The sequence below is a fragment of the Melanotaenia boesemani genome, chromosome 21, assembly GCF_017639745.1.
Source record: "Melanotaenia boesemani isolate fMelBoe1 chromosome 21, fMelBoe1.pri, whole genome shotgun sequence".
In the NCBI taxonomy this organism is placed as follows: Eukaryota; Metazoa; Chordata; class Actinopteri; order Atheriniformes; family Melanotaeniidae; genus Melanotaenia; species Melanotaenia boesemani.
In genome coordinates, this window is record NC_055702.1 from 11,092,730 (window position 1) to 11,114,160 (window position 21,431).

Here is a 21,431-nt window from a genome sequence, read left to right on the forward strand (position 1 = left end):
CATATTTCTCTTTGAAAGGGTAAATTTAGCTGCTGACATCATAATGATTTGTGAGCCAAATTCAATGTTGATTCTTTTCAAATGGAGGTTGATTAATTTTTTGGGCTCAGCCATTGGTGCCCTATAGTAGTACTGCTTACTAGGGTACTTCATACGTGGTGGTGTGCAATTTAGAGAGGGGTATGGCTGCAGAGCCCTACTGTGGAGTCAGTTCTGGCGGCAATTTATGCAATCTACTAAAAAGGCAAGCATGTCAATGCAAAAGCGGAAGGAAAAGCTAAATCAGCAGAGATTCTCATTTGTAATAAGAGATTGTAAAACAAAATGCCATCCAGACTGGGTGGCTATGAAAGGGATCATGTAGTTTGCAGTGTAGCTGGTGTCCTGCAGCTCTGATTTTGTGCAGATGTGTTGAAAGACACAGGCTTCCTCAGAAGTCGGTTAAGCCTTTAATGTTTTAGTGCACCAGCATTGACATCACAGGAGAGAGCTGCCATGGAGTGCTAGTGGAGTAAATCTTAACCTCCCTCCTTTTAAGCTTCAGAGTCAAATTGGATTCTTTACAAAGACATCAAAGGGGCAAAGAACTTTCATCAAAGTGCAAAAAACCTTTTTTAATACTGAGTTCATATTAGTATTTTAATTTAAACTCAGAAAGAAAATTACTGTCATGTAACATGGGTTGCTTATTTTTTCCTTTTGCCCATACCTTGTATTTGAGCCAAAACCCCTTTTCATATACAAGAGAGGAAATCTGCACATGTAAAGATGAAACTAAGTCTGAAGGAGCAATAAAAATTTAGAGTAAGATAATTAAACAAGTTGTAAAGAAGAAATTGGAGTGAATAGCAGAATTATGAGCTACTGTGTCTGTAAACACCACAGTGTACAGATCATATTCTGTAAGAAACTTGACTTAAAAAATAGTAAACTTGTTCAATTAGTTGACTGATTTTGGATTATTAGAATACTTCAATTTTATAAATATATATATATATATATATATATATATATATATATATATATATATATACATGTATATATATGAGCTATACATGTGTGTGTGTGTGTGTGTGTGGGTGTGTGTGTGTGTGTCACAATGTCACATTCACCCTATCAAAAATATAATTAAACTTAGTCTGATTTTTATCTATGTTGCTTGACCAAGTCTAGAAATCCGGCCCAAAGTGAGAGGGTTGAGGGTTTATAAAGAGACACCATAAGAAACATTCCTTTGTTTTTCTGTTCAAGGTGTCCACTTTTCACTTTGAGTTGTGGTATATTAGTCACTCAGGGAGGTCTGTTGACCGAGTGGGTTGAATCCAGCTATGATTAAGCTGTGTGTCATGGTCAGCACCACCCACTTGAAGATAATCATTGGCTCCTGGCGTGGTAATCAGTGTACAGAACCTATGCCATTTACAGCCAAGGCTGTTTCACTCAGCTGCTGATGTTGTTTCATTACCACCTGCGTTGTTGTGGGAACAGAAAAATTGCCTCCCTCTATCTCAGACTGATTGCAGGTGGACACAGTGTGAATAGCAGTAGATACATAAAAGTCATATTATCGTCCTATTTCTGCTGTTTCTGCCTTTCGTACGGCTTTCTTAAAATCGTCAGTGCCTGTTTAGATCTGAGTTAAGACTCATGCAATGGATGTACTCCATCTAAACAGTTCAGTGGTGTAGTAAAAGGGCCAAAAATAAGATTATTAGCCCTTAGCAGACGCTATATAGCAGGCTATATAGTCTATTTTAGTAACCTACTGGATCAGACACTCCCTCAGTTTTGCGTTTGCATTTCTTGGCTGGCAGTCATTACAGGTACTGCTTTGATTACTAGCATGTCAAAACCAACCAGATTAGCACCAGTGTTAGCACTCCTTTTTAATCTAGCTGCAAATTGTGGGATATGTTGTCACCACCTACTGTGCATCAAGCTAACACAGAGCCAAGACAATGAATGATTCAATGACTAGCAGGACAAATGAGTAGTCCCTCTCATTGGCCACTGCCAGCTGCTCTGTTACCTGAGAGTTTTTTTTTTTGTTGTTGAATCATAGGCTGGCTTAACAGGTGCATGTTCTCCTGACATATATATAGTCTCTGTTGATGCCTCATTAGTCACATTTTTGGAAATTTTATGGTCATGAGTTTCTAATTAATCACTGTCTAATGGTAAAGTGGAAATTATTTGTCACTGAATTTCAGGAGCAAGCCAAAAGCTATACTGGACTGTTATGCTACTGGAAGTTATTTTAAAAAAGATATAACATTGTAGATTAACGACATGAAATATAAACAGTGCACTTATATTTGAGAAAATGCTCCTTTCATTGTATGAATTATTTCACAATTTATTTCTATCATTGCCTTCACACAGCAATAACTTTGCTTGTAGCAGACAGCATGAAACATGGATATAGTCAGTGACTAAAAGGGCATGTGGGACAATTTTCATTTACTTTGATTTATTTTTTCTCACTTGAACTTAACAAAGAATAGTACGGAAACATGGGGTTGTCACCCAAATAAAAAAAAACCCTATCACTTCATAATGTGATAGTTTTATTGTATAAATGTGAAACATATCACGTTATAACATAAGTTAAGTTTTTTTGCAAGAACATGAATCAAAGTAGTCTGTACTGTATGCAGATGATGTTGTGACCTATATTGGAGCAAAATACATTTTATGGAAAATATTCTCATCAAGCAGAACCACTTCAGTTATTTTTTTTTATTATTTTTTTTGTTAATTATTAATTGTTCTACTTTGGTTTTTTGTTGTACACACAGAAATGTGGGACAGTTATGACCAACCATCATAACCGTATGTCACCAGCCTGCACTCAGTGACACGGTGCGTGCATGTAATGCCATAGAGTGTGTGCGCTGCTTTTAGTTAATAACATGCAATAGCATGTTTTCACAATAAAGTTATGACATTATAACTTGATAAGATCACAAATTTTCTTTTATTTGGGTGACAGCGCCACGCTTCCATAGAATAACAACTACAGCCATGTCCATCAACTGTGACCTACAAAACATCCCTAATATCAAAATACAGACAGGAAACATTAGATATTAAATATTTCCCCCAGATTATCAGATTTAACAAAACTAAACTATGTTCAGCTACTAAAAACAATAGAAGATGATCTCTTACGGTGGAGGCGCTTACCCATCTCACTAATGGGGAGAGTTGCCACCATTAAGATGATGATTCTACCTAAAGTTAATTATTTATTTTCAATGATACCCACTAAACCCTCCACCAGTTGGTTTAAATCTCTGGACTCTTTCATATCCAAGTTTCTTTGGAAAAACAAGCCGTCACGTATCAGCCTTAAAACCTTACAGCAGACTAAAGATAGAGGAGGACTGGACCTACCAAACTTTAATCACTACTTTATAGCTAACAGGCTGCAGTACATCTCCAAGTGGCTCAAACCCAGTTATCTGGATGAGCCGTGGCTAGATGTGGAGCAGGCTTTGTGTGAGGACTTAGTCATCTCTGACCTGCCGTTCATCAGCTCAACTATTAAACCATATAAGTGCTTTAAAAGCCTTAACATCCGTTTTTCCTTAATGGCTTGGTGGGAATTCTGTAAGATAACCAGATCTTCCCTCTTTCCATGTAGACTTACACCCATCTGGAACAACCCTGACATCCTGCAGAACAAAAAGATGATAAACTTCACTCAATGGAAGACTAAAGGAATACAACAGTTAGGACAGATAATAGAAAATGGAAACTTTGTATCTTTCAACACAATTGTCTCACAGTATGGAATCAACAGCAATAAATTCTTAGAGTACCACCAACTAAAATCAATTATATGTAAGAAGTATACCCCTGTACAGTTAGACTTGCAGCTTCCTGTCAGAATAGCAGAATTCCTGAATCATAATACTCCAAAATTATTATCAAAAATATATAGATTACTTGCAAAGCTAGAAGACAGGATATCTCTCCCAACTTCAAAATGGGAAGATGATTTATCTAATAACTTTGATCAGAAAAGATGGTCACAAATATGTTTAAACACGTTTAAAATGACTCAGAATTCAAATATACAACTAATACAATTCAAAATTCTCCATAGAACTCATTATACAGGACACAGGATGTTCAGGATGGGCCTTTCACCATCAGATATCTGCCCACACTGCTCTGAGAACACCTCTGATAGCTACATCCATGCGCTGTGGTCCTGCACACCTGTCCAAAGGTTCTGGATTAAGGTGTGTGAAGATCTCTCAAAATGGTTTAAAACTAGTTTTCCTGCAAACCCCACACTTTGCCTACTGGGCGACCTGGGTGACACCAACATAGGAATAAACTCCATAAACTTGGTTCTCGCAGTCTTATGCATCGCAAAGAAAACTATTCTTGTGAACTGGAAAGATAAGAACAATTTGTCTATCCAGCAGTTTAGAAATCTCCTGTTAGATCACATCAGCATTGAGACAATGTCTGCCTCCTCCAGGAACCAGTCAGTTGACTTTCATTCCCTCTGGTCCCCTGTGACTGGTTACATCACTTAATGTAGGTGGAGGATTGCGGCTTCGCTGGGATAGGGGCGGATGTGGGTGGGGGGTCCCTGGTGACTTCAGGTCTCCGGTTGTCTCCTGGGTGGGGATCTAGGCTGCTCCTCTGCTGGGTCGGCTGGGGGTTCCGGTCTGGGCGGGCGGCATTGGGTGGGCCCCGGGGTGGGGCTGCCTCGTGGCGGTGGGGGGTGGCTGCCGGGGTGCCTGGGTCGGTGTCCGTCGGCCCCTGGCCGGGTGGCCGGTCGGGCCCGGGGTGGGCCGGGTGGGGGCCCCGGGCTCTGGGGCGTCGGGTCTCCCCCCGCTCCTGGGGGTGGAGGGTCTGCCGCTGCTGGGGGGGGCTGGGCCCGTCCGGATGTGCCGTGCCGGGGGTTGGTCCGTGCCCTGGTGCTTGGTCGCAGCCCCGGAACCTGGGTGGGGGTGTGTTTGTGTGTGGGTGTGTGTGTGTGTGTGTCTGTGGGTATGCTGGTGTGTGGGTGCGTGTAGAGGGACGTGTGTCCTGTATGTGTGTGTGGGTGTGTATGAAGGTCTGGGTGTGTGCGTGTATGTGTGTGTGTGAGTAGTGTGCGGGTGTGTGTGTGGAGGTCTATGTGGGATGTGGGTGTGTGTGAAGGTATGTATATATGAGTGTGTGCACGTGGAGGTCGAGGTGTGTGTGGAGGAGTGAAGGAGTGGGTGGAGGCGTGAGTATGTATGGAAGTGCTTGTGTGTATATGCAGGTATGTATGTGAGTGTGTGTGTAGTGGTGTATGTGTATGGAGGGGTATGAGAGTGTGTGTGTATGTGGGCACCGGTGTGTGTGTTTATAGGTATGTGCGTGACGTGTGTGTGTGGAGGTATGTGCACGTATTGAGGTGTTGGTATATAGAGGTGTGTGAGAGTGTGTGTGAGTGGCTGGGGAGAAAAAAAAAAAAAAAAAAAAAAAAAAAGAGTGTGTGCGTTTGCAGGGGGTTAGGACGTGTCCTCTGGGGGGCGCCCTGGCTGGGTGTTGGGGGCGGGGGCCTGGGGTTCCCTTCCTTCGCCTCGCCCCCCTCCCACTCAGAAAGAGGAAAGTGGCCCCTTGGGCTGGTGGCTGGCCCCTGGGGGGGTTCGTGGCGTGCCTGGGTTGGGGTGCCTGCTCTGGGCCTGTGACGCCCTTCGGGGCCGGCGGGGGACGGGGGCGCCCTAAGCCACTGGTGGGTCGTCTTCCAGGGGGGAGGCTTACCCCCCTCTGGACCTACATCTCCTGACCCCTCCCCTCCCCACTCTTCACTACATACACAGGTAGGGCCGTGGGGGGTGTGCTTGTTGCGCTGGGCGGGGCAGGGGGGTCATCATAGTGGCCCCGTTGCTTCGCCGAGCGGCAGCATGCCTCCCAGCTTTTAATTCCACTTAGTCACTGAGCACAAATAACATTTGCAACATACAAACACGTTTTGGGGGGTGGAACATGCGAGGTCAGGTGGGTGGGACTGCTCAGGTGGCCCCACCCCCTCCTCAATGCAGTTACTGCCCCCCAATTTTAACCCTCTTTTTTTTTAATTGCAAACAGCACATAATATATTCCCTCACTAGTGGGGGAGGGAGGGGGGATGGGGTCTTCAAGCGCCCCTGTCTCCATGGATGGCCCGGGGGCGGGGCGGGCCGGGTGGCCTGTCGCGTTGGCCCGGGGCGTGGGCGGGCTGTCCCGGGGGTTTGGCTGCTGGCCCTGGGGGGAAGGTGCTGTGTTGGGGGTGGGGAGTGGGGGACTGGGGCGGGGTGGGGGGGGTGGGGGCCTGGCTCGTGTCTCCTCGCCTCCTGGCTGGGGCTGTCCCCCCGCGGCGTGGGGTGGCGGGAGGATGGTGGTGGGGGGATGGTGTTAGTGTGTGTGTGTGTGTATGTGTGGGGGGGGGGGGGGGGGGGGGGTGGTGTATGGGTGGGAGAGTGGTGTGTGTGTGGGGGGATGGGTGGTGGAGGGATGGTGTGTGTGTGTGTGTGGGAGGGTGGGGTGTGTGGAGGTGGATGTGTGGTGTGTGGGAGGGGGGGTGGTGTGGGTGTGGGAGGATGAATGGTGGAGGGATGATGTATGTGGGGGAGGATGGGGTATGTGTGGGAGAATGTATGGTGCAGGGATGGGGAGTGTGTGGGAGGATGGATGGTGAAAGAATGGTGTGTGTGCAGGAGGATGGATGGTGTATGGGAGGGAGGATGGTGTGTGTGTGGGGGAGTGGTGTATGTTTGGGAGAGTGGGTGATGGAGGGGTGGTGTGTGTGTGTGTGGGAGGATGGGGTACGTGAAGGTGGATGTTTGGTGTAGGAGAGGGAGGACGGTGTATGTGTAGGAGAATGATGTATGTGTGGGAGGATGGGTAGTGGAAGGATGGTGTGTGTGTGTGTGTGTGGGAGGTGTGAAGGTGGAGGATGGTGTATGTGTGGGAGGATGAGTGGTGGAGGGATGATGTGTGTGTGGGAGGATGGGGTAGGTGTGGGAGAGTGTATGGTGGAAGGATGGTGAGTGTGTGGGAGGATGGATGGTGGAAGGATGGTGTGTGTGTGGAAGGATGGATGGTGGAAGGATGGTGTGTGTGTGTGGGAGGACGGAGTATGTGAGGGTTGGATGGTGTATGTGTGGGAGGATGAATGGAGGAGTGGAAGGAGAGTGTGTGTGTTTGTGTGTGTTGGTCTGGGGGGGGGGGCAGGACTGGTTCTCGGGGTGTGCGGCTGGGCGCTGGGGTGTGGGGCTGGCCTCTGGCGGTGGCCGTCTGGGCGGGCCGGGTCCCCACGGGTGGCGTGCTGGCCCTTGGCCTGTGGGGGTGGGGGGTGTCCCTGCGCTCCTGGACCCGGGCCCTCTGCCCCGTCTGTCCCGGGCGGCCGGTGCCCGGGGGGGTCGGGGACTGCTGGCCTCGGCCTGCCGGGGCCGGTGCCCCGTGTCCGCGGGGCGGCTCCTGCTGGGGTCTCCTGCTGCTGCCTTCCTGGGCGGGCGAGTGGTCGTCTCTGTGGACCGGTCGGGATCTGTAGCCTACGGGGGGGCTGGTGGCCTGGGTCTCGGGACCGCTGGCCTGACTCTGGCCTCTGTTCAAGTGAGGTGGCATCTGCATGATCACTCTGCATGGTCACTCCTCCCTGAACGTCTCCACACAGTCTTTGCGTCGCCGTGTGGCCGAGTTCTCCAGCATATCCACACAGGTTTCTCTGCGCGTGTTCTTGAATACAGCAGTTTCACTATCTATTATCATATTTTTTTTCTTTTTTTTTATTACTTCTGTTCTTATTATTATTATTATTACTCTTACTCTTATTATTATTACTACTACTATTATTATTATTACTATTATTGTGATTATTATTATTGTTACTATTATCAACTAGTTGTGTAATGACCTACTGGTCAGGATGATCTTAGCTATATATGTTGCAAGTAGTATGGATTACATGGTTTTCTGTATAATGTTTTAAGTCCCCACCCGCACTCCCCACACCCTTTCTGTCCCTCTCTCTCCCCTCCCTCTTCTCTCTACTTTCTTTTCTATCTCTCTCTCTCTCTGTCCCCTCCGGTCGAGTCCAGCATTAAGAGTCTGATTTAATAAAGTTTTTCATGTCATCAAGAGGGACTTTATACATGTAGTATAAATCCCTGCTTGATAGAGTAAAATTGCCCAGCACCAGACAGCAGCCAGACAATCATTCTGTTTGCAACGATGCTGGACAAGACAGGTTAAAAAAAAAAAAAAAAAAGAAAAAAAAAAAAGAATAACAACAACAACAATGCATAAGAATATTCAGGTAATTTGAATAAATAGGCAGAAAATAGATTTTATGTCTCTGATTGGATAAAACTTTGCTTTGTAATTCATATTTTTATGATGTTATAAAAAATATAAACACATTAACACTAGAGAGTTTTATAAATATGTAATGGTGACAGAAACTTTGTACAGAGGTGTTTACAATTCACTACAAAACTACATTGTTTTTTAGAATATAGGGAAGTCAGCGTGTGTGGCTGCTTCCTCCTGAAAGTTTATGCTTTTGAAAGCAAACATCAATAAGAATTGTGGACTCTTTCACAACCAGACTAGTTAAATACACCATTTAGTTTAATCATTCTGGTCAAAATTTAAACAGTCATCTTCATTTTCACCAACATAACAACAATAGTCACCACTGAAATCAAGATTGCTCTTAACATACACAAACATGACTTCCCTGTAATCACATTACCCTCACCAGTTTATCTTCACCATCTTTACCAGTAGCTTCAAGTCAAGTTTAATAAATTAGTAAGTACATAACAAAACTCTTGACACAGTCAAGGCAATTATTAACAAACATAATGAGGTATCTCACACTCACCTCACTTGTTACCTATGTGTAACACTTAAAACCTAATTCGTATTTGAAGCAGCACATAATGTAGAACTCAAACACATAGAATGTTGTCATAAATTACAAGTACATATATCAAAAGAGTCAAAAATACTTAGTCATGTCAATCTTTCATCATATATAACATCATATTTAGCTTGTTTCTCATCGGTGACAACAGTCATCATGTATGTGAAAAACGTCATGTGCATCATTGGGAACTTGCCATGGAACTCAATAGTACACAGAAATACAGCGGCAGATATAATGAACAGCAGTTAATAAGGCAATGAATGATTCTACCTACACAGTATTATTCCTATTACTGGTATGCAGTTATGAATGAATAATTTAAGGCATCAGTTGTTTTAGAGTGTCATAAATTATTTTTTTAATTACATTAACAGATTTCAACTTACTTATTTTATGTATTTAGAAATTTAATGAATCTAGAGGAATCACTTTGGCACTGTTCCTTCTATTGATTTAATATATTATATTTAGTCAATAAAAATGCCACAAATTCCAGTATGTCCACTGATAACCTCACATTAACTAATTAACTTCAGAAATATATTATTCTGTTTTCTCTACAAAGGTGTGAAACACCTCTATGCACAGCATGTCAATTCTAAAGCAAGTGCAGCCCAGTCAAACCCTCTTGTAAAGCTGCCTGTCTTCTGAAACAGAAAAAAAAAAAAAAAACAAACGAACAAAAAAAGAAAAAAAAAACTGAACGGGTTGATCAAGAGGGCTCTTGGACTTATTAAATTGCTAATAAGCTACAACAGGCTACTGCAGAAGCAAAGGGAAATAGATGGACAGAATTAACAGTGTATTTACCATGAAAGTAAAAAAAATTTAAAAAAGAAAAGAAAATTACCATACTCATATTATCAAAGACACACAAGGTGGCCTAAAATCCTGGTTAAAAACACTGTAAAGGCCTTTTTTTAATGTAATAGTTAAACTTCACAACAAACAGTGGGTAAAGATTTTAGTTATACATTTCTTGTAATGTAAACAGCTCTGAAAGCAAATAATTAATATTTAATAATTAATAATTTTGTCTTAAAATAGAGATGATTAGAAAGAAAGAAAGAAAGAAAGAAAGAAAGAAAGAAAGAAAGAAAGAAAGAAAGAAAGAAAGAAAGAAAGAAAGAAATTTGCCAGTTCTTGGTTGAAACACCTTGCAATGAAAGTAATTTTATCAAAATAAATAATAATAATAAAAATAATAATATTAATAAGAAAAAACAACCAAAAAGGATGCAAACAAATATAAAAATACCAAAATTAAAAACTCCAGCTTGTCAAACTTTTGTCTTTTGTAATCCCAAATCCAATAACTTTTTATTTTTCATGAAAGGTTATAGTTTAACTAAATAACTTAAAAATAGATAACAATCAAGAAATATTTTTAAATTATCGGATAATGCAAATAATCTGTTAAACTGTAATTATTGAATCACGACATGGCTTCAGTTTGTTTGAGGAATGTCACTGATGGTAATCTGTTAATCTGTCTATTTGTTTGCTAGCAAGCAAGATTATGCAAAACCTTTCCAGCAAATATCAGAAACCATTATAGAAAGATGACGAATTAGATTTGGTTGAAGTTAATAAATGATTGTAAAGCTCTAAACTTTTTTTTCTATTAAATTTACTAAATAAGATATTGGCCTTCATGGGGTAATCATAAAGTATCATTTTAGTTGTTGATTTCCTTAGAATGAAGCTGCTTCCACTACAATATAAATGATGTAAAATGAAAAAATTATCTTAAGGTTTTCTTCTCTGTGTTCCCTTTGTGATGATCCATCGTCGGGGAAGGTCTTAAAGTTACGCGTTTGTTCAGAGGTCATACAAAAACTTTTAAATATCTAGCATGTGTTTAGCTGTTTGTTAAGTACATTTTAGCATAAAAACTGTGAACATGCTATTTTGCTTAATTTGATGCAGGTAATTAAATGCATACAATGTGGCTAAAAACAGTCAATATTGATCAGTCACATGGCAAAGCATCAAATAAAACAAAAATAAATGTAATTTGCTTTTTGCTCTAAAGCACAGATAACAGAATTTAAATAAAACTTCAGACCTTTAATGTGGTTTTTAGAGTTTGAACAGAAATGAAAAGGGATTTGAACCTTTCACTGTGCTTTTTAGAGTCCTCAAGTCTAAATGTTGTGATTGGCTGGTGTTCACATACCCTTTGTTTCAAGGTTGCTTTTAAAGAACATGCTAAACACAGCAAAATAACACCACCACAATCTTCTAGTAGGTCTTCAGACATATTTAAGTGGGATTAACCAGGAAGTTTTATTTAGGAGTATGCTGCTTGCCTTAAATGAAAGAAAAAACAGGAAGAGGCAGAAACCCATGTATTCAAAGATCAAGTTGTTTTTATGTAACTCCCCTGCAAAACCAACTTCAATCAAGCAATAGTAAGGAAATATTTGTAATATAGCAGGGTGTCTATATAAATTGTTGCAGCCTGTAAATAACAGCTAGTTATTTTGCAAACCTGCTAACTTCTGAAGAATGTGATGATTAAGGGTTGTGTTTTGAGGGCACAAGAAACCCAACTGATCTAGTGCAGCTATAACTTCGGCTATAAGAATAATCTTACTCTTATATTAGCTTTTTAAAATTTATCAGCATTCTAACAATGACTGACACATAAAGCGAAAAATCTTGGTGTGGACTAAAAGAAATGCATAACTGTGCCATTTCCCTCTGGATAAAACAATACAATGTACAAAAAGAATAAAATTATAAGATGAAATTGCTTAATTCTGAGTGTTTTAACCTATTTATCTGGAAAAATCTGTGCCAGGTTCTATATGTTTTCTCTAAAAACAGAACTGAGGAAATTGGTCGTGTAACATGTCAAGTTTTGGTTTGGTTAGTTTTCAGTGCTACATAAAGAAATAATGTGTCCATTACTCACTTGCAAACACTTTGCACATATTCCCACTATATTAAAAGATTAGGCAATTATATATCAAAACAAAATACAGCAAAAATCAATATATATGAAACTATACAGACTGAAATCTACCATAGCTAAAATAATGAGGCTATGAGTCAGCCATTCTTCCTATGTGAGCACATCCGTCTCTTCAGGTAGATGTGAAATCTGCTGTTTATTGTCCTCACAGCAAGTTCACTGCACTGATCTGCTGCTCTGGGCACTCAGTATAGAGACATGGTGGTACTGCTGTGCAGAGATTTGCCCTTGTCTAAAGTGACTTATGTTTTTTTGCCCATTTTTGACATGTCAGACTAAATATAAGCAGACGTGAACAAGCACAACCAATATTTGTCCTCTTTTTCATCAACAATAAATCAGGTTCATGTTTCCCAGGCAGCTGCCAGGTCGAACCCCCAGGCTGTATCCCATCAGTCCGCTTCCCCTCTGTCACTCTGCTGTCGGTATGCTGTTGCCCTGATACTCAGGCCCACGCCCTGATGCATTCAAGGAGCTACGCTTCAGCAGCCTGTTGATGATGTCTGTGCATGTCTTCTTGTACTGGTGTCGCAGCAGGGAGTACACAAAGGGGTCGCAAGCTGCCTTGCTATAAGCTAAGCACTTGGAGACAATTCCCCAGTGAGGGTTAATAGGCACTGCTGGAAATAACTCCACGATCCTGTGGGCGAGCATAAAGAGAGGGTGGTGTGAGAGTGAGAGGTGAAAAGGCAAGTCAACATGCTGGAAGTAATATACAAGCCCTGAGCTTACCATGCAGTAACAGAAATACATTTCCAAGAGACTATTGCACATACAATCTCACAGAGTGATTCTTTACTCATGCAAATTTTTTAACTGTGTGAAGAATTTTCCCCTTAAATACATTTTTAAATGTTTTCAGTTCCTCACATGACTCCACTTTGGAAAAAAAATATCCTTTATTTGCCTGAAAGGAGACACAAATTATCTTAAGTCAATTTTCTCAAATTTCTCCATATTGCTAATCCTTACAGATGAGTAAATAATAATTATAATAATATTAATAATAATATTAACTTAGATAATTTACTGAACAGTAAAAAATTGAGCCTGAGTTATTGAGAGCTGTGAAAAGTTAAGCAATATTTAATATTTTCATGGACAGTAAGCATGTATTTATGCGGAAAAATTTTGTAAATCTTAATAACTTGGTTAATCTTGACCAAAAAAAGGGAGAAAGATTTATTCATTTATTTATTTTAACCAAAGAACATCTCTATTTAAATGATGTGTCTGAAATCTTATATTTTAAATATAAAATTGACATTTTCTTTTTGGTGTCATCTTTATGGGCCCAGTTTCTGACAGATTTGATTATTGAATTTGGACCCTTCCTCCTGTCGAATGATGCATAATTTATTTAAAAAATACTCGAATAGTTCTGATATTTGGAATTTACCCAATATTTTTGGACTAAGTTGATTAGTTAAAATAATTTTAATAACTTAAATTAAATTACAGGCTCACAAATGTCACTTCAGTTTATGTTTTTTTACACTGTTATTTACCAGGGATCATCAAAGGTGTGTAAAAATCACTGATCCTCTGTTGAACTCTGTATGGTTACTCTGTACACAACTTTGTCAGCACATTAGCACTGACCTTATGAACCAGTTGATTTTACTGACGTTTGCTCCCCTTACTTGAGTGAAACGGTGAACAGGAGGTTAACTCAGCTGCCACATCTCACAGCAGGGATTCTACTTTACACACCATGACCCTGACATCATGTGAGCATCAGGCAGTGGAGGAGCTTTCAGCACAATATATTCAGATTTTAATTATTACACTGCCATGTGCAGAATGAAAGCATGTGCAGCCTTGTTGTTGCCATTCATTTCTGGCAGTTTACTGATAGCACAGCAATTTGTCTTGTTGTCTGAGCAGATGAAAAGCTCAATGTCAAAGCCTCCCACAATTTAATATGTATGCCAACCTCGTTTCAAAACCTCAGAGTCTTTCCATTCTCATGTTAGTCAGCACACTCCACCACCATCAAAACATTTGGGGACTAAACTTTTGGAACACCAGTTTTTTTTCAACCCTTCGTTTGGAGTCCAAAGACTTATAAAGTTAATGTCAAAGTGCACTAAAGCTGTTCTGGATGCAAATTATGACTAAAGATTTTTTATACTGGGCTTCCCTTTCATTTATCGCTCATCAAGAACTTCTGACCTGCAAGGGTAAATTCTTTTAATGGTCAGAGACTAAATTATTGTCCATTTCATCCTTGAAATGGAAATTTGTCTTTGGCTCTGGAATATCTATTCAATACACACATAATGACTTAAACATGGATAAAAAGATCAATAAAAATCAGGGAAAACATTAAATAAATAAACAAAAACAGAGAAGCAACACATCCCACTGAGTTAAGAAACATACATAAAACCTACATAAAGTATAAGTGCCAAAAGACACATGCATGTCTGTGCATTGCGGCAGATCCTGTAAAAAAACCTAAAAAAGTTCATTATTCAGGACGGCCACTGCTGATGGAATAAAGGCCATTTTGTAGCCCTTTTTCTTGGCCAGTGGAACCACCAGTCTGCATCCTGATGGCAGCAGATGAAATGCAGAATGTGGAGGATGGGTGGGGTCTTGATAAATCTGGACAGCTTTTGTGGTTAGTGTTTGTTGATGTAGCTCTTGTTTATGTCCAGTGATCTTACTGGCCTGATTAATGATTCACATCAGTTTCTTCTTTTGTTTAACTGAAAGGTTTCCAAACCAGGAGATAAAATAACATGTTAAAACACTCTCAATTAATGATTTGTAAACCACGGTCAGAGTGCAATGGCTGCTGTTAAAGCTCCTCAGCTTCCTGAGAAGAGTAAGGTGCTGTCTCTATTTTTTGTGGAGATAGCTGACATTTTCCTGGAAGGACAACTGATCATCTATTATTGTTCTAAGATATTTGAAATAACTAACTTGCTCCACATTCTGGCCCTTCATGCTGACTGGCATCAAGGTGAGCATGGACCCTGTACCCCCCTTCTCTTCTACTGCCTCTCAAACACACCTTCTTGGTAAGCAACATTCAGGTCTAAGAAGCTGATGTCAAACCATGAGGCCAACATGCAAATGAACTGGCAATAGAAGATGCTGTTGGTACCCTGCAGACAGGCCACTAAATACATATACATATACATATATATATATATACATATATATACACATATATATATATATATATATATATATATATATATCACACATACAGACATGGACAAAATCATCGGTACCCTTCGGTTAAAGAAAGAAAAACTTACAATGGTCACAGAAATAACTTGAATCTGACAAAAGTAGTAAATAAAAATTATATGAAATTTAACCGACGCAAGTTAGACATTGCTTTTCAACCATGCTTCAACAGAATTATTTTAAAAACATAAACTCATGAATCAGGCCTGGACAAATGGTACCATTAACTTAATATTTTGTTGTACAACCTTTTGAGGCAATCACTGCAATCAAACGATTCCTGTACCTCTCAATGAGACTTCTGCACCTCTCAGCAGGTATTTTGGCCCACTCCTCATAAGCAAACTGCTCCAGTTGTCTGAGGTTTGAAAGGTGCTTTTTCCAGACCGCATGTTTCAGCTCCTTCCAAAGATGCTCAATAGGATTTTGGTCAGGGCTCATATAAAGCCACTTTAGAATAGTCCAATGTTTTCCTCTTAGCCATTCTTGGGTGTTTTTAGCTGTGTTTTGGGTCATTGTCCTGTTGCAAGACCCATGACCTGCACCTGAGACCAAGCACTGACACTGGCCAGCACATTTCTCTCTAGAATCCCTTGATAGTCTTGAGATTTCATTGTACCTGCACAGATTCAAGACACTCTGTGCCAGATGCAGCAAAGCAGCCCCACAACATAACTGAGCCTCCTCCATGTTTCACAGTAAGGACGGTGTTCTTTTCTTCATATGCTTCATTTTTCCGTCTGTAAACATAGAGCTGATGGGCCTTGGCAAAAAGTTCCATTTTTGTCTCATTTGTCCATCAGACATTCTCCTAGAAGCTTTGTGGCTTGTCAACATGTAGTTTGGCAAATTCCAATCTGGCTTTTTTATGATTTGTTTTCAACAATGGTGTCCTCCTTGGTCGTCTCCCATTAAGTCCACTTTGGCTCAAACAACGACGGATGGTGCGATCTGACACTGATGTTCCTAGAGCTTTAATCCCTTTAGAAGTTTTTCTGGGCTCTTTTGTTACCGTTTGTATTATCTGTCTCTTTGATTTGTCATCAATTTTCCTCCTGCGGCTAAGTCCAGGGAGGTTGGCTACAGTTCCATGGATGTGAATAATATGTGCAACTGTAGTCAGAGGAACATCAAGCTGCTAGGAGATGGTCTTATAGCCTTTACCTTTAACATACTTGTCTATAATGTTCTTTCTAATCTCCTGAGACAACTCATTCCTTTGCTTCCTCTGGTCCATATCACGAAACACCACAGTGACTACCTGTAGCCCTGTATATAGGCCCACAGACTGATTACAAGACTGTAGACACCTGTGATGCTAATTAGTGGACACACCTTGGATAAACATGTCCCTTTGGTCACATTATTTTCAGTCTTTTCTAGGGGTACCATCATTTTTGTCCACATTTGTATATATATATATATATATATATATATATATATATATATATATATAGATAGATAGATAGATAGATAGATAGATAGATAGATAGATAGATAGATAGATAGATAGATAGATAGATAGATACGTCAAACTCAAAAATCAAAAAATGAGAAATTTGCACAAAACATTTAATTTTATTTCAGTAATTCAACTAATAAAGGTAAACTCATACAGTATATTATATGAGCTCATTACATGCATAGTGAGATATTTCAAGCATTTATTTGTTATAACTTTGATGATTATGGCTTACTGCTTATGAAAACCCAAAAGTCTAAATCTTAGAAAATTAGAATCATGTGAAAAGGTTTAATGTTGTAGCCTCTAAGTGCCATACTCTAACCAGCTAATTAATCTAGAACACCAGCAAAGGACTCCTGGGCATTTAAATGGTCTCTCAGTCTGTTTCAGTAGAATTCACAATCATGGGGACGGTTGCTGACCTGACAGTTGTGCAGAAAACCATCATTGACACCCTCCACAAGGAGGAAAAGCCTCAAAAGGTAATTGCAGAAGAAGTTGGATGCTCTCAAAGTGCTGCATCAAAGCACATCAATAAAAAGTTGAGTGGAAGGGAAAAGTGTGGAAGAAAAAGGTGGAACAACCAGCAGGGATGATCACAGCCTGGAGAGGATCGTCAGGAAAAGGTCATTCAAAAATGTGGGGAAGCTTCACAAGGAGCGGACTGAGTCTGGAGTTAGTGTTTCCTGGACATGGACTTCAAATGTCGTATTCCTCTTGTCAAGATGCTTCTGAACAAAACATGTCAGAAGCGTCTTACCTGGACTAAAGAAAAAATGAGTTGGTCTGTTGAGCAGTGGTCCAAAGTGCTCTTTTCTGATGAGGGCAATTTTTGCATCTCATTTGGAAATCAAGGCCCCAGAGTCTGGAGGAAGAATGGAGAGGAAACAATCCTAGACACCTAAAGTGCAGCGTGAAGTTTCCACAGTCTGTGTTGATTTGGGAGCCATGTCATCTGCTGGTGTTGGTCCACTGGGCTTTATTAAGTCCAGAGTCAACGCAGCCGTCTACCAGGAGATTTTAGAGCATGTCACGCTTCCTTCAGCAGAAAAGCTTTTTGGTGATGCGGACTTTACTTTCCAGCAGGACTTGACACCTGCCCACACTGCCAAAAGAACCAAAACCTGGTTTTAATGACTAGTGTGTTTGATTGGCTAGCAAACTCTCCTGACCTGACCCCCATAGAAAATCTATGGGGCATTGGCAAGAGAAAGATGAGACACATGAGACTGAGCAATGCAGAAGAGTTGAAGGCTGCTATTGAAGCATCCTGGTCTTTCATTACACCCCAGCAGGGCCACAGGCTGATAACATCTGCGTTCATATGCATGACTATACTCTGCAGATGAACATTTCTGTATTCAAAGCCCCTTTTCATTGATTTCATGTAATATTCAAATTTTCTGAGATTTAGATTTTTGGGTTTTCATGAGCAGTAAGCCATAATCTTACTCTGATACTCTGAGTATCTGAGTATCAAAATAAGTAATATTATGAGTAACCTCTGATAAATTATTATCAGAGTATCAAACTCTGATAATAATTTATCAGAGTTTCTTCATCAATTTTGGCTATTTTACTTCATTCATCACATCAGGTCATTTTATGACAAAAATTTTCACCATGGAGACGGTTGGTGAGATGATGATATATGAATTCTGAATAATGATCTAGAACATGTTAGAAATTATTTAGAAAAACATATAAAAGTACATGCTGCATTTACTGACCATTGGACATCCGACGTTTACCCAGGGGAAGGCCAGTAAACACTAAATATGTGTATGCATTGGCTCTTTCTGTCAATACAATACAATAAAAATGAGCAAATTTCAGGCACAGTCTCGAATGGTGATTAATCATGATATCATGATATATATATACATATATATATATATATATATATATATATATATATATATATATATATATATATATCTTGTGTATAGGAATGTGTTTTTTCAGGTGATTCTCTTTACTTTTGCACTGTGGGCTGGAAAGAAATGTCTTTTCCAGTTCTTGTGTATGTACTCACATCCTACAGAATTTGACAATAAATAGCTTGAATATTTTGACGATACACTTTACTGATGTTATAATCTACACTCAATACCCGTGAGTATCTGACAGTTTAAAAGTAATTGATTTATTAGATTATTCTTTTCTGGCAAACACAATAAAAACAGCAACAACAGCAACATCTCATTAAAAATGGTATCCATTAAAGTCGATGATCTCCAGAACAGAAACTATTTAAAAAAATATTTTCTCATTGAAAGTGGAAGACAAGAAGTTGGATTTAAAATATTTCATTGCAATGAGTGTGGACTCATGCACTTTATTATTCTTCATTTTTATTTTTCTCATGTTCTTTATGTGACTTCTCACATGTTAACATAGACATCCATTATATCTCACTTACTGCAGACCTCTTTTGACATCCACTCTTTGAGCAGGGACTGATGCAGGTGAATTTTAGCAAACTGTGATGCACCCAGCGAACTTGAGGAGAAAAGTGCTAATGCAGCAGCAGCAACAGCAGAGCAGAGGCATATTACTTATCACAAGGTCAGCCAATCTCATTCCAACTCTGGCTAGTTGAGAGGAAGCAGACAAGAAGTGGAAGTGGAAGGGGGTGGAGGAGTGGGGGGTTTGGATCAGCGGGTGTGCCAGCTTGAACAGTCTGGGGGTCACCAAAGAGCTGGGCATGCCACAGTGTGTGTGCCATGTGATTTCCCTTCTCCTACCCTGTCTCTCCCAACACTCACCTTGTGATCACATAAGGAGCAAAGCAGAGCATGAAGGTGCCGATGAAGGTACTGATCTTCCTTGTTGCTCTCTGTCTTCGTCGCTTTTGCTCTTCCAGGCAACGCTGGCGAACACTGAAAGAAATAACAGTTTAATCCATTATAATAAGTGGGGCACATAATTAAAAAGTAGTGCGCATTTCTATTGTCAGGAGCTTAAATGTCATATATGAGGAGTCTGCTGGGGCAGAGTTAAAGGAAATCAAGTGTTTTTGTTTGTTTTGTTTTCTAATGACTGTTATATAATAGACTGTGATGGTCCCAGCTTTAAGAATTTAAAGAGCAATATCATTTACTGATGATGTCGTGGGAACCTGAATGCAACATAACTGTGATGCTATGATGGCATATTGTTTGATGTAATAATTTATTAAGTGGAGATCATCAGTGTGATGATTACAGACAGAATTAAGAATACCTGTAAAAGCCATGTAACAGGGCTTGTTCTTACTAATCTTAACAGACACAGACTAACACACACACACACACACATACAAAGACTATAAACTCAATTTTCCCATAGCCTACCACAAAAAGTAATTCAGAGACTCCTGACATTTATTTGGATTTAATTTTACCTACTTTCTGAATGCTGATTATAAAATTATAATGTCTCAGCATTACTTGATCAGTTTTTCCTGACACAAACAGAGGTCATTTCAGGTTTTAGAGCTGATTTGAGCAGTTTGTTCTTTTATCACGTTCTTCGCGCTAAATGATGTTCTCAAAATTGTTCAAAATGTAAATCTCCATAGCAAAGTCGAAAGACACACATGCACACAAACAGAAAAACACACACACATTAACTTTAATAAGCTCACCTGGGGTGTATATCCACTAGCAGCACCAACGTTTGCATTGTAATAACGTCGATCCTCTTACAATGAAACCTTGCCACTTTAAGAACTTTGAGGTATGTGAAACATAATACTATAAAAGACAAAAGAAAGGTGAAAGAGTGAAAAAAGACGGTAAAGATAACGAACTGGGTCCAACTGCTCGCCCTGGAGTTGGATAGAGTGCAGGACGCGTACAGCCGGTGGTATCCAACCCAAGAAAGGCAGGTGGCTACCGTGGAAAAGGACATGGAGTGCACCCACGTGTACCCAAGCACAAAGGCTGCGTCTTTGTGGCGCATTTTGGAGTGGTATCTCAGGGGGAACACTACCGCGATCCACCTGTCGATGCTCAGAGCGGCCATGCTCAGCATCGAGTTGGTGGACAGGAAGGTCTCGAGGAAACCCACGATCTGGCAGAATCCGTCTCCCCCCGGCTGAGCCTTACTGACAAGTCCCACTAAAGTCAGCGGCATGTTGGACACCGTCAGCAACAAGTTGCAAAAGGTGAGATTGAGGTTGAAGAGACCGGGGACCTGCTTGCGGATCTCCGGATTGTACAAAAAGCAGATCAGCACCAGGACGTTGGACAGCAACGACACTATAATGATCACAACCACCAACACAGAAAGAATTACATCCGCAGTGTCCATCCTGTGGGCTTACTTCTCCCCACTTTTTGTGCGCATATCCAGTCTTGTTTTGCAGCTACAAAACTGCATTGGTCAGCCACAACCGTGTCCGTGCATCCCTAATTCTCTCCACCGGTGGAGATTCTCTTTTCCCACCACTACATTTTCTCTGTGCAGCAACGATTATCAGGATTCATTCATTATGTGGATTCATAAGGACGAGGTTCCCCTTTCTCCTCTAAACTACAGCAAATGAGCTCTCTCGCCAAAAGCTGCTCTGTTCTGGCACTGCGTCTTGCAGAGGGGTTTTGTCGTCCTGTGATGCGCTCTCGAGGCATAACCCCTCCGCGCAGTGTGTGGGCTACTCTTGTCTGTGTTATATATTAAACACTATACAAATATCTCATTTTTCTTGATAATGAGATTTTATAAGACAAAAGAAACTTGTATTTATTATCATATCAATCTAAACTGCCCTTATACGCAGCAGGAAAGGACACATGTTTTGCATGTCATTTGTTTCATGTGGGATACGCAGAAGTTCGTGCACACAGAATGTTACCATCATTTTTTTTCCGTTTCTTATTCATGCATCCTTA

The 21,431-nt window shown here is 40.6% G+C and overlaps 1 protein-coding gene across 1 annotated transcript; it reads right to left on the minus strand.

The window, feature by feature from the left end:
- Positions 1–11,107: 11,107 nt before the first annotated feature.
- Positions 11,108–20,968, minus strand: LOC121632592 (G-protein coupled receptor 26-like). The gene is made up of 3 exons (XM_041974212.1): positions 20,186–20,968; positions 19,326–19,439; positions 11,108–12,528 (listed from the first exon to the last, which is right to left on the minus strand). The coding sequence occupies exons 1-3, from the start codon at positions 20,851–20,853 to the stop codon at positions 12,300–12,302; spliced, it is 1,011 nt and encodes a 336-aa protein (XP_041830146.1). The 5' UTR covers positions 20,854–20,968; the 3' UTR covers positions 11,108–12,299.
- Between the last annotated feature and the right edge of the window lie 463 nt (positions 20,969–21,431).